The sequence below is a fragment of the Kogia breviceps genome, chromosome 3, assembly GCF_026419965.1.
Source record: "Kogia breviceps isolate mKogBre1 chromosome 3, mKogBre1 haplotype 1, whole genome shotgun sequence".
NCBI classification, from domain to species: Eukaryota; Metazoa; Chordata; class Mammalia; order Artiodactyla; family Physeteridae; genus Kogia; species Kogia breviceps.
The window spans coordinates 9,077,741-9,095,910 of NC_081312.1; the positions used below are offsets into that span (position 1 = coordinate 9,077,741).

Consider the following 18,170-nt stretch of genomic DNA (forward strand, 5'->3'; position numbering starts at 1 on the left):
TAGCTGTGATTTGTTCATTCTCATTGCCAAGTTGTATTCCATTGTATGGAAATACCAGGAGGGAATGAATACCATTTGACCATTGATGGGCTTTTGAGGGGTTTCCAGTCTGAACAGTTTTGCAATGAACATTCTAGTCCACGACTTCTGGTGGACATAGGTTCACATTTCTGTGGGGTGTGTACCTAGGAATGGAATTGTTGGGTCATCAGGTACATGTGTTTTCAGCACTAGTAGAAATTGTCAGATGATTTTCCAAATTGCATAAATTTACACTTCTACCAACAGGGCATAAAGATCCAGTTGTTCACAAGCTTACCAGAAGTTGATATTTTCTTTTTCCTTTTATCAATTCTGGTTAGTACGCAGTGGTCTCTGATACTGGGTTTAACTTGCATTAAACCTGATGCCTAATGAACTTGAGCTTATTTTCATATGTCTCTTGGCCATTTGGATAACCTCTTTAGTGAAGTCCCTGTTCAAGTATTTTGCCAATTTATCTACTGGATTGCCTTTTTTTTTATATTGGTTTGTAGAAGTTCTTTACATATGTTGTATAAGAGTCCTTTGTCAGATACATGTACTGAAAATATCTTCTCCCACTTGGTGAGTTGACTTTTTATTCTTTTATAGTGTACTATGTGAGTAGGCTTCCTCAATTTTAATATAGTCCAAATTTATTTATTTTTTTCTTTATGTTAGTGATTTTACGTTCTACTTAAGAAGCCTGTCTACTTCAGGGTCACAAATATATTCTGTTATGTTTTCCTTTTAAAGTTTTATTATTTAACCTATCTCATTTAAATCTGCAATCCATCTGGAAATATTTTTGCACATTGTATAAGATAAGGCTTTATTTTGGTTCATGTATATATCCACTTCCCCCCATACAGCTGGTTGAGAAGACCATCCTTTGCCTACTGCTTGTCAATTAAAAAAAAGACTTCTAGGATTTCGATTGGGCCTGCATTGAATCAACAGATCAATTTAGGAGGAATTACCATTTTAACAATAGTGAATCTTCCAAACCATAAATATTCTATTTCTCTCCATTTATTTAGGCCTTCTTTCATTTCTCCCAGCTATGCTTTGTAGTAGTCAGTGTACAGCTCTTGCACATCTTTTGTCAGATTTCTCCCTAAGCATCTCATATTTGTATGCTATTCTAAATGATATTTTTAAAATTTCTGATTTTTGGTAATATTGAGAAATACAATTGATTTTTATATACCGATCTTCTAAAATTATTACTTCTAGTAGCTTTTTAAAAAATAGATTTCATCAGATTTCCTACGTAGGCAATCATGTCAACCGTGAATGAAAACAGTTTTCCTTCTCCCTTTCCAATCTGATGTCTTTTATACCAGGGGTCCTCAACCCCCAGTTAGGAACCGGGCCGCACGGCAGGAGGTGAGGGCGGGCGGGCAATCAAAGCTTGAAGCTTCGTCTGCAGTTCCCCATCATTGGCATTATCGCCTGAGCCATCCCCATCCCTCCCACCCCACCCAACCCCGGTCCGTGGAAAGATTGTCTTCCACGAAACCGGTCTCTGGTGCCAAAAAGGTTGGGGACTGCTGTTTTATGTATTTTTCTTAATTTATTGCCCTGACTAGAAACTTCAGCACAATTTTGAATAGAATTTGTGGGAAGAGACATTCTTGCCTTGTTCCTAAACTTAGAAAGCATTAACTATTTTACCATTAAGTATGTTACCTATAGATTTTCATAGATTACCCTTTATCAGATTGGGCAAATTCCCTTTTATTTCTAGTTTCCAGAGACTTTTTATCAGAGATGGATAATAGATTTTGTCAAATGCTTTCTCTGCATTTACTGAGATGATCATATGTTTTTTTTTCTTTTTTTTAAAGTCTGTGAATATGGTAAATTACATTAATTTATTTTTGAGTGTTAAACTAACCTGGCATTCCTGCGATTTGGTGGGGTTTTTTTGTTTGTTTGTTTAGTTTATTATGCTTTCTTTTGGTTACTCTTGACTTATGAAATCTTTTATCTTTGCTTAATTTTCCCTAATCTCTGCTAAAGATTATTAATACCTATGTCTTCTCTCCACCACTTCCTTTCAACCAAGATAAGAACTTCAGCATTGATGCACTTATAGGGTTCCTAACCTCCTGCCCCAAATTATGTTGTTATGTTATGTTTAATACTGGATTTTGAGGAGGATATTTCTTTAAAAATCATTCCTTATTCATAGAACAATAACCCTTACATATTCAGTGCCCATTCCTTACTTCCCATTCCATGTCTTTGCCTGCATGATACATTTTGACCACTTAAGTAGATATTGCTATGGTTGGAACAAAGAGCATAGGGTGTGAGGTAGGGGAGGAGAGGGTAGTGGAGGTTAAAGGTCAGATTATGATGGGCCTTGGCTGCTAAAGAATTTTTTTTCCAGAAGGCAATAGGAAGGTATAAAGGAAAGGTAATTTTGATATCAAAAGTTACCATAAATGTAAAGTATGGTATTGATGCAGCAACAGATAATAGGAAAATGGAACATGATAGCTCAGATATATGTCCACACCTGTGATCCTATGACAACTTGGCATATGGAAGAAGTATATCATAGGGCACTAGGTAACAAATACACTATTCGCTTAATGGAATTAGGAAATTTTGTGTGGAAAAAATTGAACTTTTACATTACGTAATCCCCCAAAATAGCTTCCAGGCATACTGAAACCTAAATGTTACAAAAATAAACAAACTTGAATATTTCTGAATCAAATATAACTAAATATGTTTATGACATCAGGGTAGTGAAGAAACTACCCTGGAGGATTGGGATGTATTTTCCATTTTAGCCATTGTGGTGGGTAGGATTTCACTGTGGTCTCATTGACATTTCCCCGATGAGTAAGGAGGTTCAGCACCTTTTCACATGTTTATCGGTCATTTGGATATCCTCTTCTGTGAAGTGTCTGTTCACGTCTTTTGCCCATGCTTCTGTCGATTTGTTAGACTTCTTCATGTATTCTGGATGCGAGCAGTCTGTCAGTTCTAGACCTTGCAAATATAACACTCTGGGTTTGTATTCTCTTTGATGAAGAGAAATTCTTAATTTCATGAAATCCAATTTAGCAATGCTGTTATTACAGGTGAATTTAGGGTTGAGTTTGGTGACTTCCCTGTGCTGCTCCCCTCCCCACTCTGGGTGACCCAACAGTTGATAGGAGAATGTGCTTCTGCCACTTCCCAATGTAAGACTTTTCTGGACAGGAGTTTTCTCATTCCAGTATTTCTTAAGTGTCTTCTGTGTGTCAGGTTCTCATAGGTGCTCAGGATACAAGGAGACAAGACCAAGTCTCTGCCCTGATGGAGCTTACATTCCCGTGAGGAATTAGAAACAGAGTAACTTGGACATCTTCACTATGAGTAAGATAATATATTAGCAAGACTGTTGAGTGGATCAGACATGATGAATGTCGCAAATCAGAAAACAAGCCGTCCGCAGAAACCTGGGAAGAGATCAAACCAACAGCAGAGGGTTATCAATTAGAATGAGGGAAAAAAATGGCAACTGTTCCAGAAATACATTCCAGTCTCCCAAGGGTATTGCCACAACTGGTTTGTTTAGTTTTAACAAAATGTAGCAATGCCCAGATGGATCCAGCGGACAGATTTCTGGCACAAATACAAACCAGGAAATGAACAAGATCATAGCGAGGACACAAAGCTTTAAGAAAAATGGCCGTCGGGCTTCCCTGGTGGCGCAGTGGTTGAGAATCCGCCTGCCGATGCAGGGCACACGGGTTCGTGCCCCGGTCCGGGAGGATCCCACATGCCGCGGAGCGGCTGGGCCCGTGAGCCATGGCCGCTGGGCTTGCGCGTCCGGAGCCTGTGCTCCGCAACGGGAGAGGCCACAACAGGGAGAGGCCCGCGTACCGCAAAAAAAAAAAAAAAAAAAAAAAGGGCTGTTAAGCAGCCTTTGCCATCCTTAGCCCCTCATCCAGATAATGTCATGTAAATTTAGACAACAGATTAGAAGAATGAAGATACACAGGCCCATTAAGGAGTGGTGAACAGGAAGAGAAGAGAAAGTAACTAAATGCATTCGGAAGTAAATAGAACTAAAAAGGCAAAGGAGTAGGGGGTGTACAAGCTATTAGGGAGCCGGTCGGCCTGGGTATTAAAACTTCTTATGAATATTTCCAAAGCATAATATGGTTAATCACCTTACCCGAGAAGTCAATAAGAGAAAGCTTATTTATATTTAGTCTACTGTCTTTATGAACTCAAGGACAGATGTCATACTCCGGAAGAGAGATATTTTTCCCTAAAAATGATTTAAGTTGTCCTAAAGGAGAAGGAAAACTTCAGTTATCAAGAATCACAAATCACATGATGGATAATTCTTAATTTTTAGAGTCTTGGACCCTCTTCCTAGAAAAAAGTCGTATATTTCCATACAAATAAAATTGTACCTACAATTGCAAGATCCTGGTGCCTAGCTTTGAATTTCAGATTGCAATCTCTGACTCATTTCCCAGCAATGTGAATAAACAGTGTTGCTATTTTTGTTCCACTTTGCCAACATTAATGAACCTTCCAGGAAGCCCTCTCTGCAGTTTTACTCTTTAATAACAATGTGCTTAAAATCCATGTTTATAAATATAGTGTAATCTTAGCTAATCTTCCCCAGCTCTATTTCATTGCTGAGTAATTCACATAGGACTAGAATTTATTCACGGATTCATTGCACCACCAGATGCCCCACCCACTGGAGACATCTGGCCTGATCTCCGCTTCCTTCCATCCTTGCACGTCTTGTTTCCAGATCCCAGCATGCCTCCTGCCCAGGTGCGCCTGAGTGTTGAAGCCCTGTATCCCGCCTCCACCCTCCAATATTGCCTCTGTATTAGTCAGGGTTCTCCAAAGAAATAGAACCAATAAGAGCTATCTATCTATCTATCTACCTATTTACTAATTGATCAATCCTTTTTGCTTGTTGACAAGGATTTTTAAAAAATTTATCCTTGATAATTTTTTTACAATGTATTTAGATAACTTTTTCCTTATTTATTCTATTCTGATGACATCAATTATCTTTAGTTCTGGAAATTTCTCAATTATTTATCAAATATTGCCTCCCTTTTATTCTCTTTTCTCGGCTTCCTGAATTCTTATTAAATAGATATTGGAATTTGTGCATTTATCCTCCAGGTCTCTTAATTTCACACTTTCCAACTTTCAGTCTGTGGTGCATTTAGGGTGACAATCTTCCAGGCTTCGATCTTATCTATTCTGCTATTCAACGTACGTACCTAGTGAGTCTTTAACTTCAACAACTGCATACTTTGTTTCCAAGATAATAAGAACAAATATTAATTGAGTACTTACTATATGTTAGGAGCTACTCTAAACAGTTTACAAATATTAACTATTTAATCTTCATAAAAACCCCACGAAGTAGATGTAATTTTATTATTACCATCTTCCAAAACAACAAACTCAAAGCACAGAGAAGGTAAGGGACTTGCCCAAGGTTACAAACCCAGTAAGTGACTGATGGAACGTAGATCCAGGCAACCGATTCCAGAGCTTGTGCTTGTACCCCTACAGTACTGCATCTCCAGAATATGATTTTTTTAAAAAAGAAACCACTTACACATGTGTCATTGCCATGAAACACAACCTTACTTTCTGTAGGCATATCAGTTATGCTTGTTTTAAATACTGCTTCTGGCTGTTTGGATTGCTCTGTTCCCTTAGGTGTAAGTTCTTCTGTTTTTTGCCTCTTTTTCATGGTGTGTGTTCTTTTTTTTTTTTTTGCGGTACGCGGGCCTCTCACTGTTGCGGCCTCTCCCGTTGCGGAGCGCAGGCTCCGGACGCGCAGGCTCAGCGGCCATGGCTCACGGGCCCAGCCGCCCTGCGGCCTGTGGGATCTTCCCGGACCGGGGCACGAACCCGCGTCCCCTGCATCGGCAGGCGGACTCCCAACCACTGCGGCACCAGGGAAGCCCGGTGTGTGTGTTCTTGCACCCTCCTGTGATTCCTTTCTGTGAGTTCATCTCAGAAGTTGTGCTCCCCTATAAGAATTTCAGCTGTCCTGGCTTTGGATATCTATTTGGGGGATGGGCAGAACTTCTTTTGGGCTTGTTTCTCTTCTTGTCCAGGGCTAAGGAGTATGATTGGGTCTCCAGTAGGCGGGGGTGGGGGTCTTCTGCTTATTTATGGACTTCCTGCCCCCCTCCAGGGCACTGCCCCAACTCCTATCCTGAGTACCATTCCTCCAGAGAACGGATGTAATTTTACCCTTAACCAGGGTGGTGGGTGTGGAGGTGGCAGTGACATCTTCACGACAGCTGAACAAAACGCCCTGCTGTAAAATTCTAGTTAATCCTTTTATTGCCACGTCCATTCCTCCTCCCACTAAGTGTGACCACTTCTGTGCATGGAGCTCCCATCTTGTGACTCACACCTCATTTGGATGTACTTCCTTGTAAGCAGGCTTGCACTGCTTTCTCCTTTGATTGAATTTCTTTTTTTCCCCCCACCATTACTCTTCATAAACCCTGAGTCAGTTTTAAAATATCTTTGTAAAGTATCTGGAGTTTGAGGAGAGAGACAAAGAGACAGGGAGAGGTGAAGAAAGGGAGTATGTTGCTTATCTTTTAAGCCACGTTTTGTGTTTTGCTAAACAATTTTTTCAATTTATCATTCTTTTCCATTTTTGTTTGTGGGTCTTGTTTCTTCATGAAAAAAAAATACATTTCTTCCCAAGGTCATAGAAGCAGTCTTATGTTTTTCCTGCAACAGTTTTTAAGTTGTATTCTTCACTTGCCTATCCCCCACCAAAAAAAGAAAAAGAAAAATTGTGGAAATAAAAATAAAACTCCTGAAATGAAAAACTCAATAGATAGGCTAAACTGCATAATGGATACCAGTAAAGAGTAAATTACCAAACTGAAAAATCAGTCTTAGGAAGTCTCCTGGGATGTATTAGCTAAAAGAGAAGGAAAGAATAAAAATGAGCTAAGACATGGAGGATGAATGCAGAAATATAAACACCTATTTAATAATGCTTCCAAAAGAAGAAAATAAAAGAATGTGAGACAAACAATAATTGAAGAAGTAATAGCTGAGAACTTTCTAGATCTAAATAAAAAACAGCTTAGGCCTCATGGGCCAGAACTAAGGCATGTGGTCACCCCAAACCAAGAACTATCTTAGAGAAATCAGGATTTACTGATGAACTGGGTCATCATTACTCCCAGTTACCTGAAGAACTTAGAGGTAGAGACCCCCAAAAATGAGGGTTCTGCAGCATGAACAAGAAGGGAAATGAGGGCTGGGTAGCTAACCTATGGCATTACAGTAACCGCTTCAACACAAATGTAGATCATTTCAAACAGATGCAAAATAGGCATCCAATAAAATTCAACATATATGTTTTTTAAAAAAACCTGAAGAACCAAGAATGATAGGACATTCTTTAACTGATAAAGCATATCTATCAAAACTTTCAGGTAAGATCACACTTACTGGTTAAACTTTAGAATTCTTATTAAAGACAGGAACAAGACAGGAACACCTACCATCAACCACTCCTGTTATTTAACATATTTTACCAAACACCAAAAGTCAATGAGACAGAGAGACCGAGAGAGAGTGAGAGAGAGAGAGAGAGAGAGAGAGAGAAAGGGACAGAGGGAGAGGGAGAGGGAAACAGATAGATAGACATTAGAAGTATAAGGATTGGAAAGGAAGACGGAAAATAACACTATTATTTGCAGATAAACCAACCATCAAAACGAATACAAGAGCTTAGCAAGAATGCTGGGTGCAAAGTCAACACCAAAATTTTACACCAGAAAGGAGCATAAAAAATACCATTCAACAAGACTTTACTATATAGCACAGGGAACTATATTTAATATCTTGTAACAGAATTTTTTAAAAAGAATATATATATTTGGTATGTACATATATATGTATATTAACCAAATCACTTTGCTGTACACCTGAAACTAACACAATAAACTAACTATAAATCAACTATACTTTAATTTTTTAAAAAGCTTAAAATCTCTAAAAAAATACCATTCATGCATTCCCTCATGCAATTTTCTGCATGTTATAGGTCAATAAAGAAATAATTTAAGTGTATCCTTTCCAACTTTTCAGGCACAGTTATCTTCTCACTGATACAAACACAGAGAAAATATGTTTCCATTGGCATGCAGTGACAGAGATGGACGCAACAATTCTAAATAAAATGATGGCAAATTTAAAAAACATACCATTTACAAAAGCAACAAAATTACAAAATATCTAGAAGTAAGCAAAAAAAATATGTAACACTTTTAAAGGAGATATTACAAAATGTTTTTAAAGAATATGAGGTTTTCCTTAACTGTACAAATTCAATGAACTGCCAGTAAAAATCCAAAAGTATTAAGAAAAAATACAGACAGGGAGATCAGCTCGGTGCTTTGTGACCACCTAGAGGGGTGGTATAGGGAGGGTGGGAGGGAGATGCAAGAGGGAGGAGATATGGGGATATAATTATATGTATAGCTGATTCCCTTTGTTATAAAGCAGAAACTAACACACCATTGTAAAGCAATTATACTCCAATAAAGATGTTAAAAAAGAAAAAATACAGAGATGCAAAAGTACAATTTTTTTTTTTTTTTTTTTGCGGTATGCGGGCCTCTCACTGTTGTGGCCTCTCCCGTTGCGGAGCACAGGCTCCGGACGCACAGGCCTAGTGGCCATGGCTCACGGGCTTAGCCGCTCCGCGGCATGTGGGATCTTCCCGGACCAGGGCACGAACCCGTGTCTCCTGCATCGGCAGGCGGATTCTCAACCACTGCGCCACCAGGGAAGCCCCAAAAGTACAATTTTGAAAAGAGAACAAAGAGGGAAGACCTATCCCATCAAGTATTTCAAATTCAAATTGGTAATAATTTTTAAGTGTGGTTTTACCATAGTAACAGTCAAATGGGACAGAACAGAGGCCAGAAACAGACTCATTTGTACATGGGAACTTCATATTTAACAGGGGCACTGTCAGGGACTTCCCTGGAAGTCCAGTGGTTGGGACTCTGTGCTTCCAATGGAGGGGGCATAGGTTCGATCCCTGGTCGGGGAACTAAGATCCCACATGCTGCGTGGTGTGGCCACAACAATAAAATAATTTTATTTTAAACATTTCTGCTGTCAGAAATCTTGTGTGGAAGGATAAATTATTCAGCAGTCTTTGGGAGATTGACTAAAACTTTGGAAAAATTAAGATACAACTAGATTCTGACCTAGCACACAAAATATACAGATTAGTATATACATACTATATTTATATACCTCATGTAAAAATAAGTCCCCCATGCTGTTAATTGATGAGAATTCCATTTAGAATATCCTAAAATGGAAAAACCAGGTCAAGAGATATTGTGTAAATGGGACAGAGGACATTTTCAGTATGAGAACTAAAAGCTCTACACAGTTAATATATTTATCTCAGCTTATATATGTTAGAAGCATGAAGAGGAAGAGCCACTTTTCTAGGAGGAATAAAGAGAAATGCAAACTATTTTTCTGAGGTCAAATTAATGCAATCAAACTAAATTAAAGAAGAATTAAGGGTGGAGCAAGAAGAACCATGCTAATCTAATGGGCAGCCCCAGCGATAGGGTGGGTGTAACACCCAACGTGTGGAGTAGCCCCATGCTTGAAAAGGGCTTCGGATACAAATTTAGTTAAGTTCTAACCTGTCTCCGGGCAAATGGGAGCCTCATTTCTAGCTCAAAGTGTCCGTTACAATTCTATTGAGACTACATGCTGCTCACTCCACCAGTTCGTCAGGCTCAACCATTTTGTGTGTTTTGAGTAGGGGTTATGGGTGTTTGCTTTTGCAGTCGTGTTGTGTGTGTATTGGGTTATCATAGGACCCTGCTACTTGGAGGTGGTTCATAGACTACCAGTATCAGCCTCACCTTGGAGCTTGTTAGAAATTCAGGATCTCAACCCAACTCTATCCAATTAGAATGTGCATTTTACCAAGGTCGCCATGTACACCTGAGAGTTTGAGAAGTGCTTAAAACTTAAAGAAAACTCTGTTTAGAGAGAGACAGTAGCCATGCAAGGATTAAAGCTATGATCCGTCCCTGAGTTTTACTTAGTATATCCTTGTCTCAGATTCTCCATTAACCTAGAGACAAAATTTCACCCCTATTGGGCTTCCCTGGTGGCGCAGTGGTTGAGAGTCCGCCTGCCGATGCAGGGGACACGGGTTCGTGCCCCGGTCCGGGCAGATCCCACGTGCCGCGGAGCGGCTGGGCCCGTGAGCCGTGGCCGCTGCGCCTGCGCGTGCGGAGCCTGTGCTCCGCAACGCGAGAGGCCACAGCAGTGAGAGGCCCGCGTACAACTAATAAATAAAAAGTCACCCCTATGGGTTAAAACTATAACATCCCTTTTACCCTGAGCTCACTTAGTCATCAGCCTTAATTACCTAAAATATGGCCCAGGTGTAGGAATTAACAAGAACAACAACAAAACACTCCAGGCAATTAGCATGGATGCAGCTTCTATATTTCACGAATTGGCGAGATCTCAGAGCGTCACAATCCTAATAATCTTGGTGTTATGGTTCGCTGTACACAAAAGATTGGAAGCTGCAAATTAAAAGTAGAGCCTAGGAAAGGAAGAGCAGGCTTGGGGTGAGGTTCAGACTGAGAATTGATGGTAGAAAGAATGGCTTTAACATTTTCACGGTTATTTAGTTTTATAAGTCTTGGTCATACCTCAAAAACAGTAACTCAGATCTTCAAGAAGTGGTTCTCAACCTTGGCTGCCCTTTAGACTCACCTGAGGAATCCTTTAAAAAATAAAACCCAAAGCCTCAGTCTCAGAGATCATGGTCTCACTGCTCTGGGGTGGAGTCCAGGCACAGGTATTTTATAAAAGCTTTCCAGGTGATTCTAATAAACAGCCAGGGTTGTGATCCATTAGCTAAATGGTTTGGAGCCACTCATTGTAGGGCCCAGAGCATCCGTCTAGCTTGGCTCATCCATTACAAAAGTGTGGAGATGGGGCCAAGACAGCAAAGGATTTGCTAAGTTCATAGTGATAGAGGCAAAGTCAAAACGGGCTCCAAGTCAGGACATGTGTCAGTTAAGGATGCTATTAAAAAAATGAGTCAACACAAATTGCTTTGTGTTACTTTCTATATGAAAGTTACTTTCTGTATGAAATACGGGCTTGATTATCCTCAGGGAGCTTGCAGACTAACAAAGGCCAGAGTTGGAAAGGAGCACAGGACTCTGCAGCTAGGCTGGCTGGCCGTGAGCCCTAAGATGGAGCAGATAACATGCTGAAGGGGCTCCCCTGTCTCTGAGACCCCAGAGGAGCTATGTTTTCCCTCTCATGGAATTTCCATAAAGAAGGCTCAGGTCTCCAACAGAAGCTGCTCGATGAACTCCACAGTCATGCTTATTTCACTCATCATTTTTTGGACCCGCTTCTCAAATGATTGTCTAAATCCTCCACAAGAATGATGTCTACTCCCATTCAATGTTAAGAAGCCCTCGTGTGAAACTGAAGTATATTATTCTTTCGAAATGGGGGTGGGAGGAGAGGGGGAATCATATCCCCAGAACATTCAGAAGCATATCCAGCCACATGGGTCTGATTCTTGGTCCATTATTTGTGGCCTCTTAGAAAAGCAGAACGAGTGCTAATGAAATCAGCAGACCCAGTGGCATTGTGGGTCCTGGAGCCATGCATATGGCTGAGTCAGTGGCCACAATGGCTCCTGGGTGCCCCCTTCCTTTGCCACAAGAGGTCATCCCAGCAGCACTGTTTAAGCTGGACTTGTTTTCATTTTGACAAAGCTCAGGACCGAGCTGAGACTTCCCCAACAGAGTATATGACCATATTATCTTGCTCCTAGTGGCTACCTGGGTCCGGAATTAAGAACCATTCACGGGGAAGGCCACCTGAAAGCCACAAGTCTGAATATTAAATAGTAGCACCATTAGGGGCTGCAGTGGGAAAGCGGTTTGCTGGGCTCATGTCACCTGCCTCCACTCCCAACTTTACTTGGCTTTTGTCTTCTATTTTGTGTTCATGGTAAAACTAATTATATCTCCATTACCTTAGGCCACCTCAGCACCTTCCTGGGAATTAGGCAGAGAAGCAGATACATAGCTTTGCTGACAGAGGGGTCAGGTGTTTAGCTCATTTTCACTTCTGAGACATTTCGAAAGATCATAAATTATTTTCTTAGTGCCTAGTCAGAGAGACAAGAAAGAGCTGGAGGGTGAGGCACCAAACTGCTACTACCACTGGGATCGTTTGAGCAACGAGGCTGGGGCTCCTTTTACTTGTTTCTCGTATTTTATTTTAATTGCCTTAATGTGCACGTGGTACAGCAAAATGAAGTGAAATCGTTTTCCTTATTTGATATAAGTTACAGAGAAATGTTTGATTCTAGAACCCAGGGTCTTTTCAAATCCATTGATCTTGGGGTGAGGGAGGGGTTTCTTTTTAAGCATTCATTTTGAAGGATGTTTTCACTAATGAATTCAAAGACTATAAAGGGAAAAAGCCATGCTTCTTCACTACCATGTTTCAGAACAGCTATCAGATAACCACAGCAGCATCAATGAGTGGAAAACGTGTTGGGGAGAGGGAAGGGGGAAGGGGTTTCAAGCGCTGCAATTTACCAAGGAAATTGACTTTGATACCCAAATCCACAGGCTGACCGTGGTGCCCTGAACCTGGCAAAGTCCAGGCCTGGTTCAGGCTTTTGCACCATCTCTTCTGATCGTGCAGGGGCCCTGGCTCTGGGTGGCCAAATGTCGACTGTGAGCTCCAAGCAGAGGCTCCGAGTCCCAGTCTTGAGCAGCCACACATAGTGGCTGTCTCGGACAGTGGGGGCATGGGTGTTGAGGGGAGCGGAGGACCCAGGTGCCTCCTGACAGAAGAAAAAGCCAAAGCCACAGACCCGAGCGCCTCCCCAGCAGTGGGGAGTAGGGGACGGAGGGCAAGGGTGGCTGGCTCAGAGTATGAAGGAAGTCCTGGGTCTGTGGGGCTGGATCTGCGCTCCTAGACGCTGCCAGAGTCTCAGGGCACAAGGCAGGCCTCGGGGCAGGGTCAGATCCTGTTGTGCCCTGTCGCTTCCGCACGGCCCTCCTCCCGCCCCGCCCTCCTCCCGCCCCGCCGCTTGGGGGCGCCCGCGCACCGTCCCGTTATAAAGTATCGAGGTTCCGCAGCCCGTGGACCCGCGAGAAGCCCGGAGAGGCTCCAATCCTTGCTTTCTAGACCGCTCACGTCACCATGGGCGAGCTCCCTTTCTTCAGGGCGCACACGGCCTTGCACCCGGACCACCTGTGGATCTGGGAAAAGGCCGTGTACGTGGACGAGAACCAGCGCACCTGGCTGCCCGTAACCATCGAGGTACAGACGTTTTGGGGTCGGGCTCGCGGGGCAGCATGGGCGTCCCATCCATGGCCCCGGCTCTGGAGCCGGGTTGCCCCAGGCCGTGCAGGCCCTGGAGGAGCCCCTCACATGCCTCAGGGCGAGGGCGGCCGGGAGGCTCACAAGGGCAGGTCCACCCAGGGCGGCCGGGGACTCACAGATGAAAGCACTTTGCACTGAGCCCAAGGATGAGCAGTTCTCCGGGCCAGGAAGGAGGGTGGGAGAAACACAGAGAGAGGCACGTTGGTCAAAGGATGGGGACCCAGTGTGTCTGGAGTGTATGAATATAAACTTGAGTAAAATAGGACTTCTCTGGGCCTTAGGGTTCTAATCCATAAAATGGGAATAATCTCCAAAGTAAGTGATTAACACACGTGGCCAGTTATCAAAATCTCCATAGATGAGCCCCAGAAATCTGTATTTTGAAAGAACCCTCAACAGATTATGATCAACCAAGTTTGGGAACTACTGCTATAGCTTTTGGAATATTTCATACCTCCTCTATGCTTTGGAAGAAACAAACTTCACAAGGCATATAGTAGTATAAAAGCCAGTATTGAATAGACGTTGACTTTGTTTTATGTGTAATGCCTTAAGATGGATCTTTAGTTAATTTTTTTTTCTTTTTTTAAGAAATACAACTCTCTTACAGCACTTTCCATCGGAGCATGGGTTTCCTCAAACAAACTGAGATGAAAAATGTTGAAACTTTACATATATAAACAAAGAAAGAACATATAAAAGAAACATTTAAATGTCGTATTAGAACATTTATGTGATGTAATAGCAGGACAGCTAAAAGTTACTGAGAGTGACTGTGCATTTTATAGATGAGGAAACAGAGGCATAAAAATGTAAATCTGTTTAAAGTAGTGCTGCTTGTAGGTAATGGGGTTGGGATTCCAGACTCATAACCACCATCTAAACTTTGCATCTTTATTGGCTTTTAAGATTTTGAAATACATATTTATATACATATATATACTTTTTTTTTTTTTTTTTTGCGGTACGCGGGCCTCTCACTGTTGTGGCCTTTCCCATTGCGGAGCACAGGCCCCGGACGCGCAGGCACAGCGGCCATGGCTCACGGGCCCAGCCGCTCCGCGGCATGTGGGATCTTTCCGGACTGGGGCACGAACCCGTGTGCCCTGTATCGGCAGGCGGACTCTCAGCCACTGCGCCACCAGGGAAGCCCCATATATATACTTTTAAAAAATCAAGTCAAATATTCACTGTAAGTCAAGTATTTGAGGAAAATTTAAGTGAATATCTTTTTTAAATCTCTGGTTGGGACATTTCTTCAACATGATGCGGAAACTGCGAAGCAGAGTTTTTCACCTAATCGTTATGAATTCTGGACAAAACATAACCCTTTAGCAAACCATGGGGCAGGATTTTCCCCACATAAGTTAAAGGACCAGTATTCTTCATATGTAAAGATTTACATAACTCAACAAGAGAGAGATGAATAAACAAATGTAAAACGGTTAAAGGATATGGAAGGCTATATACTGACACAGCAAGAATGGTGATTTCTACACTTAAACCTTGCAGGATGATCTGAATTATTTTTTAACAATGAGTTCTAATTTACTTCATAGACAAAATTTTTGAAAAGCTATTTACACTTTGAAAAAATAATCATTGAACAAAGATAGGAGTCCATTTTTTATGCCAAGCAGGATTCTAGGCTGTGGGGTTTTGCAGTGAATGTGATTAAATCTCACTGCTTGTGAAGCTGACATTCTGCTGGGGGAGAAGGACAGCAAACTAATTGAGGCCGGTGGTAAGTTCTGTAGGATAACTACAGTGGGAGGGCGGGCAAGCATGAGTGGGGTGAGGTCTTCAGGCAAGTCCTCTCCAGAGGTTTGTTGGTTTGTTTGTTTTTAATTTATTTATTTTTGGCTGTGTTGGGTCTTCATTGCTGTACTCAGGCTTTCTCTAGTTGCAGAGAGCGGGAGCTACTCTTCGTTGCAGTGCATGGGCTTCTCATTGCAGTGGCTTCTCTTGTTGCAGAGCATGGGCTCTAGGTTCGTGGGCTTCAGTAGTTGTGGTTCCTGGGCTCTAGAGCACAGGCTCAGTAGTTGTGGTGCACGGGCTTAGTTGCTCTGCGGCATGTGGGATCTTCCCAGTCCAGGGCTTGAACCCATGTCCCCTGCATTGGCAGGCAGATTCTTAACCACTGCGCCACCAGGGAAGCCCTCCCCTCCAGAGTTTTAATTTGCATGTGCCTGCCACACTTTGCCCATCATTTTCTTTGAAACCTTTCTGGACATCTGTTTGGGGCATGCCTCTTATGTATATCATAGAGTTGGATTTTGCTGACATTTGTCTTTATAGACATACATTTGAGCAGAGACCTGCCTTAAAAAAAGGGTGTGAGCCCTTCATGGATTTAGGGGAGAATGTTCCAGGCAGAGGACAGCAGGTGTGAGAGATTTCTGGGTGTGTGCACGTCCCAGACACGGCGAGGAGGCCTGTGTGGCTGGAATGGGTGGAGGGTCCAGGATGGAACAGAAGAAGGTGAGAGACAGGGAGCCGCTCTGGGGGCCTTCCGGCCATGGTGAAGATTTCAGTTCATCTGCTTGCGATTGGAAGGTGTCGGAGGGCAGCCAGCAGGGGAGTGACGTGATCTTTAGGTGCACACCTGGCTACGGTGCTGAGTCTCGGCTGTGGGCCACAGGGCCGAGTAGGCGGCAAGTTGGGCCGTTGTCACAGTAGCCCAGCGAGAGGCGATGAAACAGGAACAGTGGCGGAGATGGTGACAAGTGGGCTGTCACCTGATTCTGTGGTCTGGGGAGATCTTGTTTAAAAGGGGTTGTATGATAAAGAAGAATCCAAGAAAATCCCCCACCAGCTGAAATAGGCACCAGACTCCATAGTTACAGAAGCTCCGGGACCCATGGCATACCCTGGCAACTAGGCGTTTGTCACGAAGTGGACCTTTTGTGGCCCTGTCTGGGTGTCTAGACCCATTCGAGTGCTGGTCATCTCAGCCCAGCCAGAGTCCCTGAGAGGAGCGTGCCTGGCTTAGGGATTGGAGCTTCTGGGAACAGTGACCACCAGCATCTTAGATGTGGGCTGGGCTGGGTGGGTGGCAGGATGGACCGTGGGTATTTGTGCCTGCAGGACCGTGAAGGTGTGCCCTGCCCTTCTCTTCCCTTCAGATAGAAAGTAGCCTCCAAGTCCTCATGCGTCAGGAAGATGTCCCCCTGGGGGACCCTGTGTGCCCCAGCCAGCTGGGCCCATACCTGCTGCCAGTCATGTGGCAGCTCTACCCCGGAAGACGGTACCGAGGCTCAGACTCCAGTTTCTGGCGCATAGTGTATCACATCGAGGCAAGTGTGTGCTTCTCCGGGGACCCATCAGGTCATCATGGGTGGCCCTGCTCCCCTTCCCCCATGTCTGACCTCTGTGGTCTGTCTGTTCCCTCCGTTTCTGTACCAGAAGCTTAGAAAACGGAGGGACTTTACAAGTGCAGATTTTTTTTTTTTTTTCGGTACGCGGGCCTCTCACTGTTGTGGCCTCTCCCGTTGCGGAGCACAGGCTCCAGACGCGCAGGCTCAGCGGCCATGGCTCACGGGCCCAGCCGCTCCGCGGCACGTGGGATCTTCCCGGACCGGGGCACGAACCCGTGTCCTCTGCATCGGCAGGCGGACTCCTAACCACTGCGCCACCAGGGAAGCCCGCAAGTACAGATTTTAAAAGGACCAGATTGGAGAGACATTAGAAGCGAATGACCAACCACCCTCAGGGGTCTCCAGCGGAAGCCCCTGGGTGGCAGGAGCCTCTGTGGCGGGCAGTCCCAGGCTGAAGGCTGGTGGGGGGAGGGGCCCCTGGGGTCCCCCCCCCCATGCAAGTTCCCGCCTGCCACTCCAAGCCCCGGGGCCGGGAGGGGAAGGAGAATCCCAGACCCTGGCCTCCAGCTCCTTCTCTCTCACAGTTCGGCGACACGGAGGACATGCTCCTGGAGCAGATGCCAGACCCAGAGTATGAGTGACGAGGTGAGCCCCTGGGGCCAGGTCAAGAAGAGGGAACGCCCCTCCTCCCCTCTGTGAAGGCAGAACTGACCCCCAACCCCCGACTGCGCTGCCCTGCGAGGGTCCCCAGGGTTGGGGACCCAGGCTCTCTCCTTTAACACCTCAGGAGCCAATCATTTTTACGCCCCCTTAATATCAGGGGCACACAGAGCTGCACGGTGCTTCACAGCTGTGGGCACTGTCCCTTGATCATCACATCAACCAAGCTGGGTAGTATTTAACTTTACAGGTTATAAAAACCGGTTTTGAGAGGCGCAATGACTGGTCCAGATCACAGAGCCAGGTTTCAGATCTGGGTCTTCCGACACCAAGCCGCTGGCTCGGACGCAAGGCCTTGGCTCTGGAGACCAGCACCGACCACCCAACTCCCCCATCCAGACTCTTCCCGGCAGCTCCCCTCCCACCCACCCACCCCACACCCTGCCCCTTCCTTCCCTTTGCCCTTGACCCTGTCTCCTCTTGTCCCAGGTCCTGCAGCTCCCATCTCCTTCCGCCCCCTGAGCCCCAAGCCTGCCGCGGCGATGTTCGTGCTCGTGTTCACCTTCGTGTGCCAGCCCTGTGTGTTCTGCTCCACCACAGCCAGGTCCGGGAGGGGGAGGACGGGCAGAGGATGAGCCCCCCACACTGGACCTGCCTGCCGGAGAGGACGTGTGTGTGTACAGCTTCCTCCGCATGCCCCGCCAT

The 18,170-nt window shown here is 44.3% G+C and overlaps 1 protein-coding gene across 1 annotated transcript; it reads left to right on the plus strand.

Moving 5' to 3' along the window:
• Positions 1-13,305: 13,305 nt before the first annotated feature.
• Positions 13,306-17,446, plus strand: TCL1A (TCL1 family AKT coactivator A). Its single transcript, XM_059056412.1, has 3 exons — positions 13,306-13,425; positions 16,614-16,784; positions 17,390-17,446. The coding sequence occupies exons 1-3, from the start codon at positions 13,306-13,308 to the stop codon at positions 17,444-17,446; spliced, it is 348 nt and encodes a 115-aa protein (XP_058912395.1).
• The last annotated feature ends 724 nt before the right edge of the window (positions 17,447-18,170 follow it).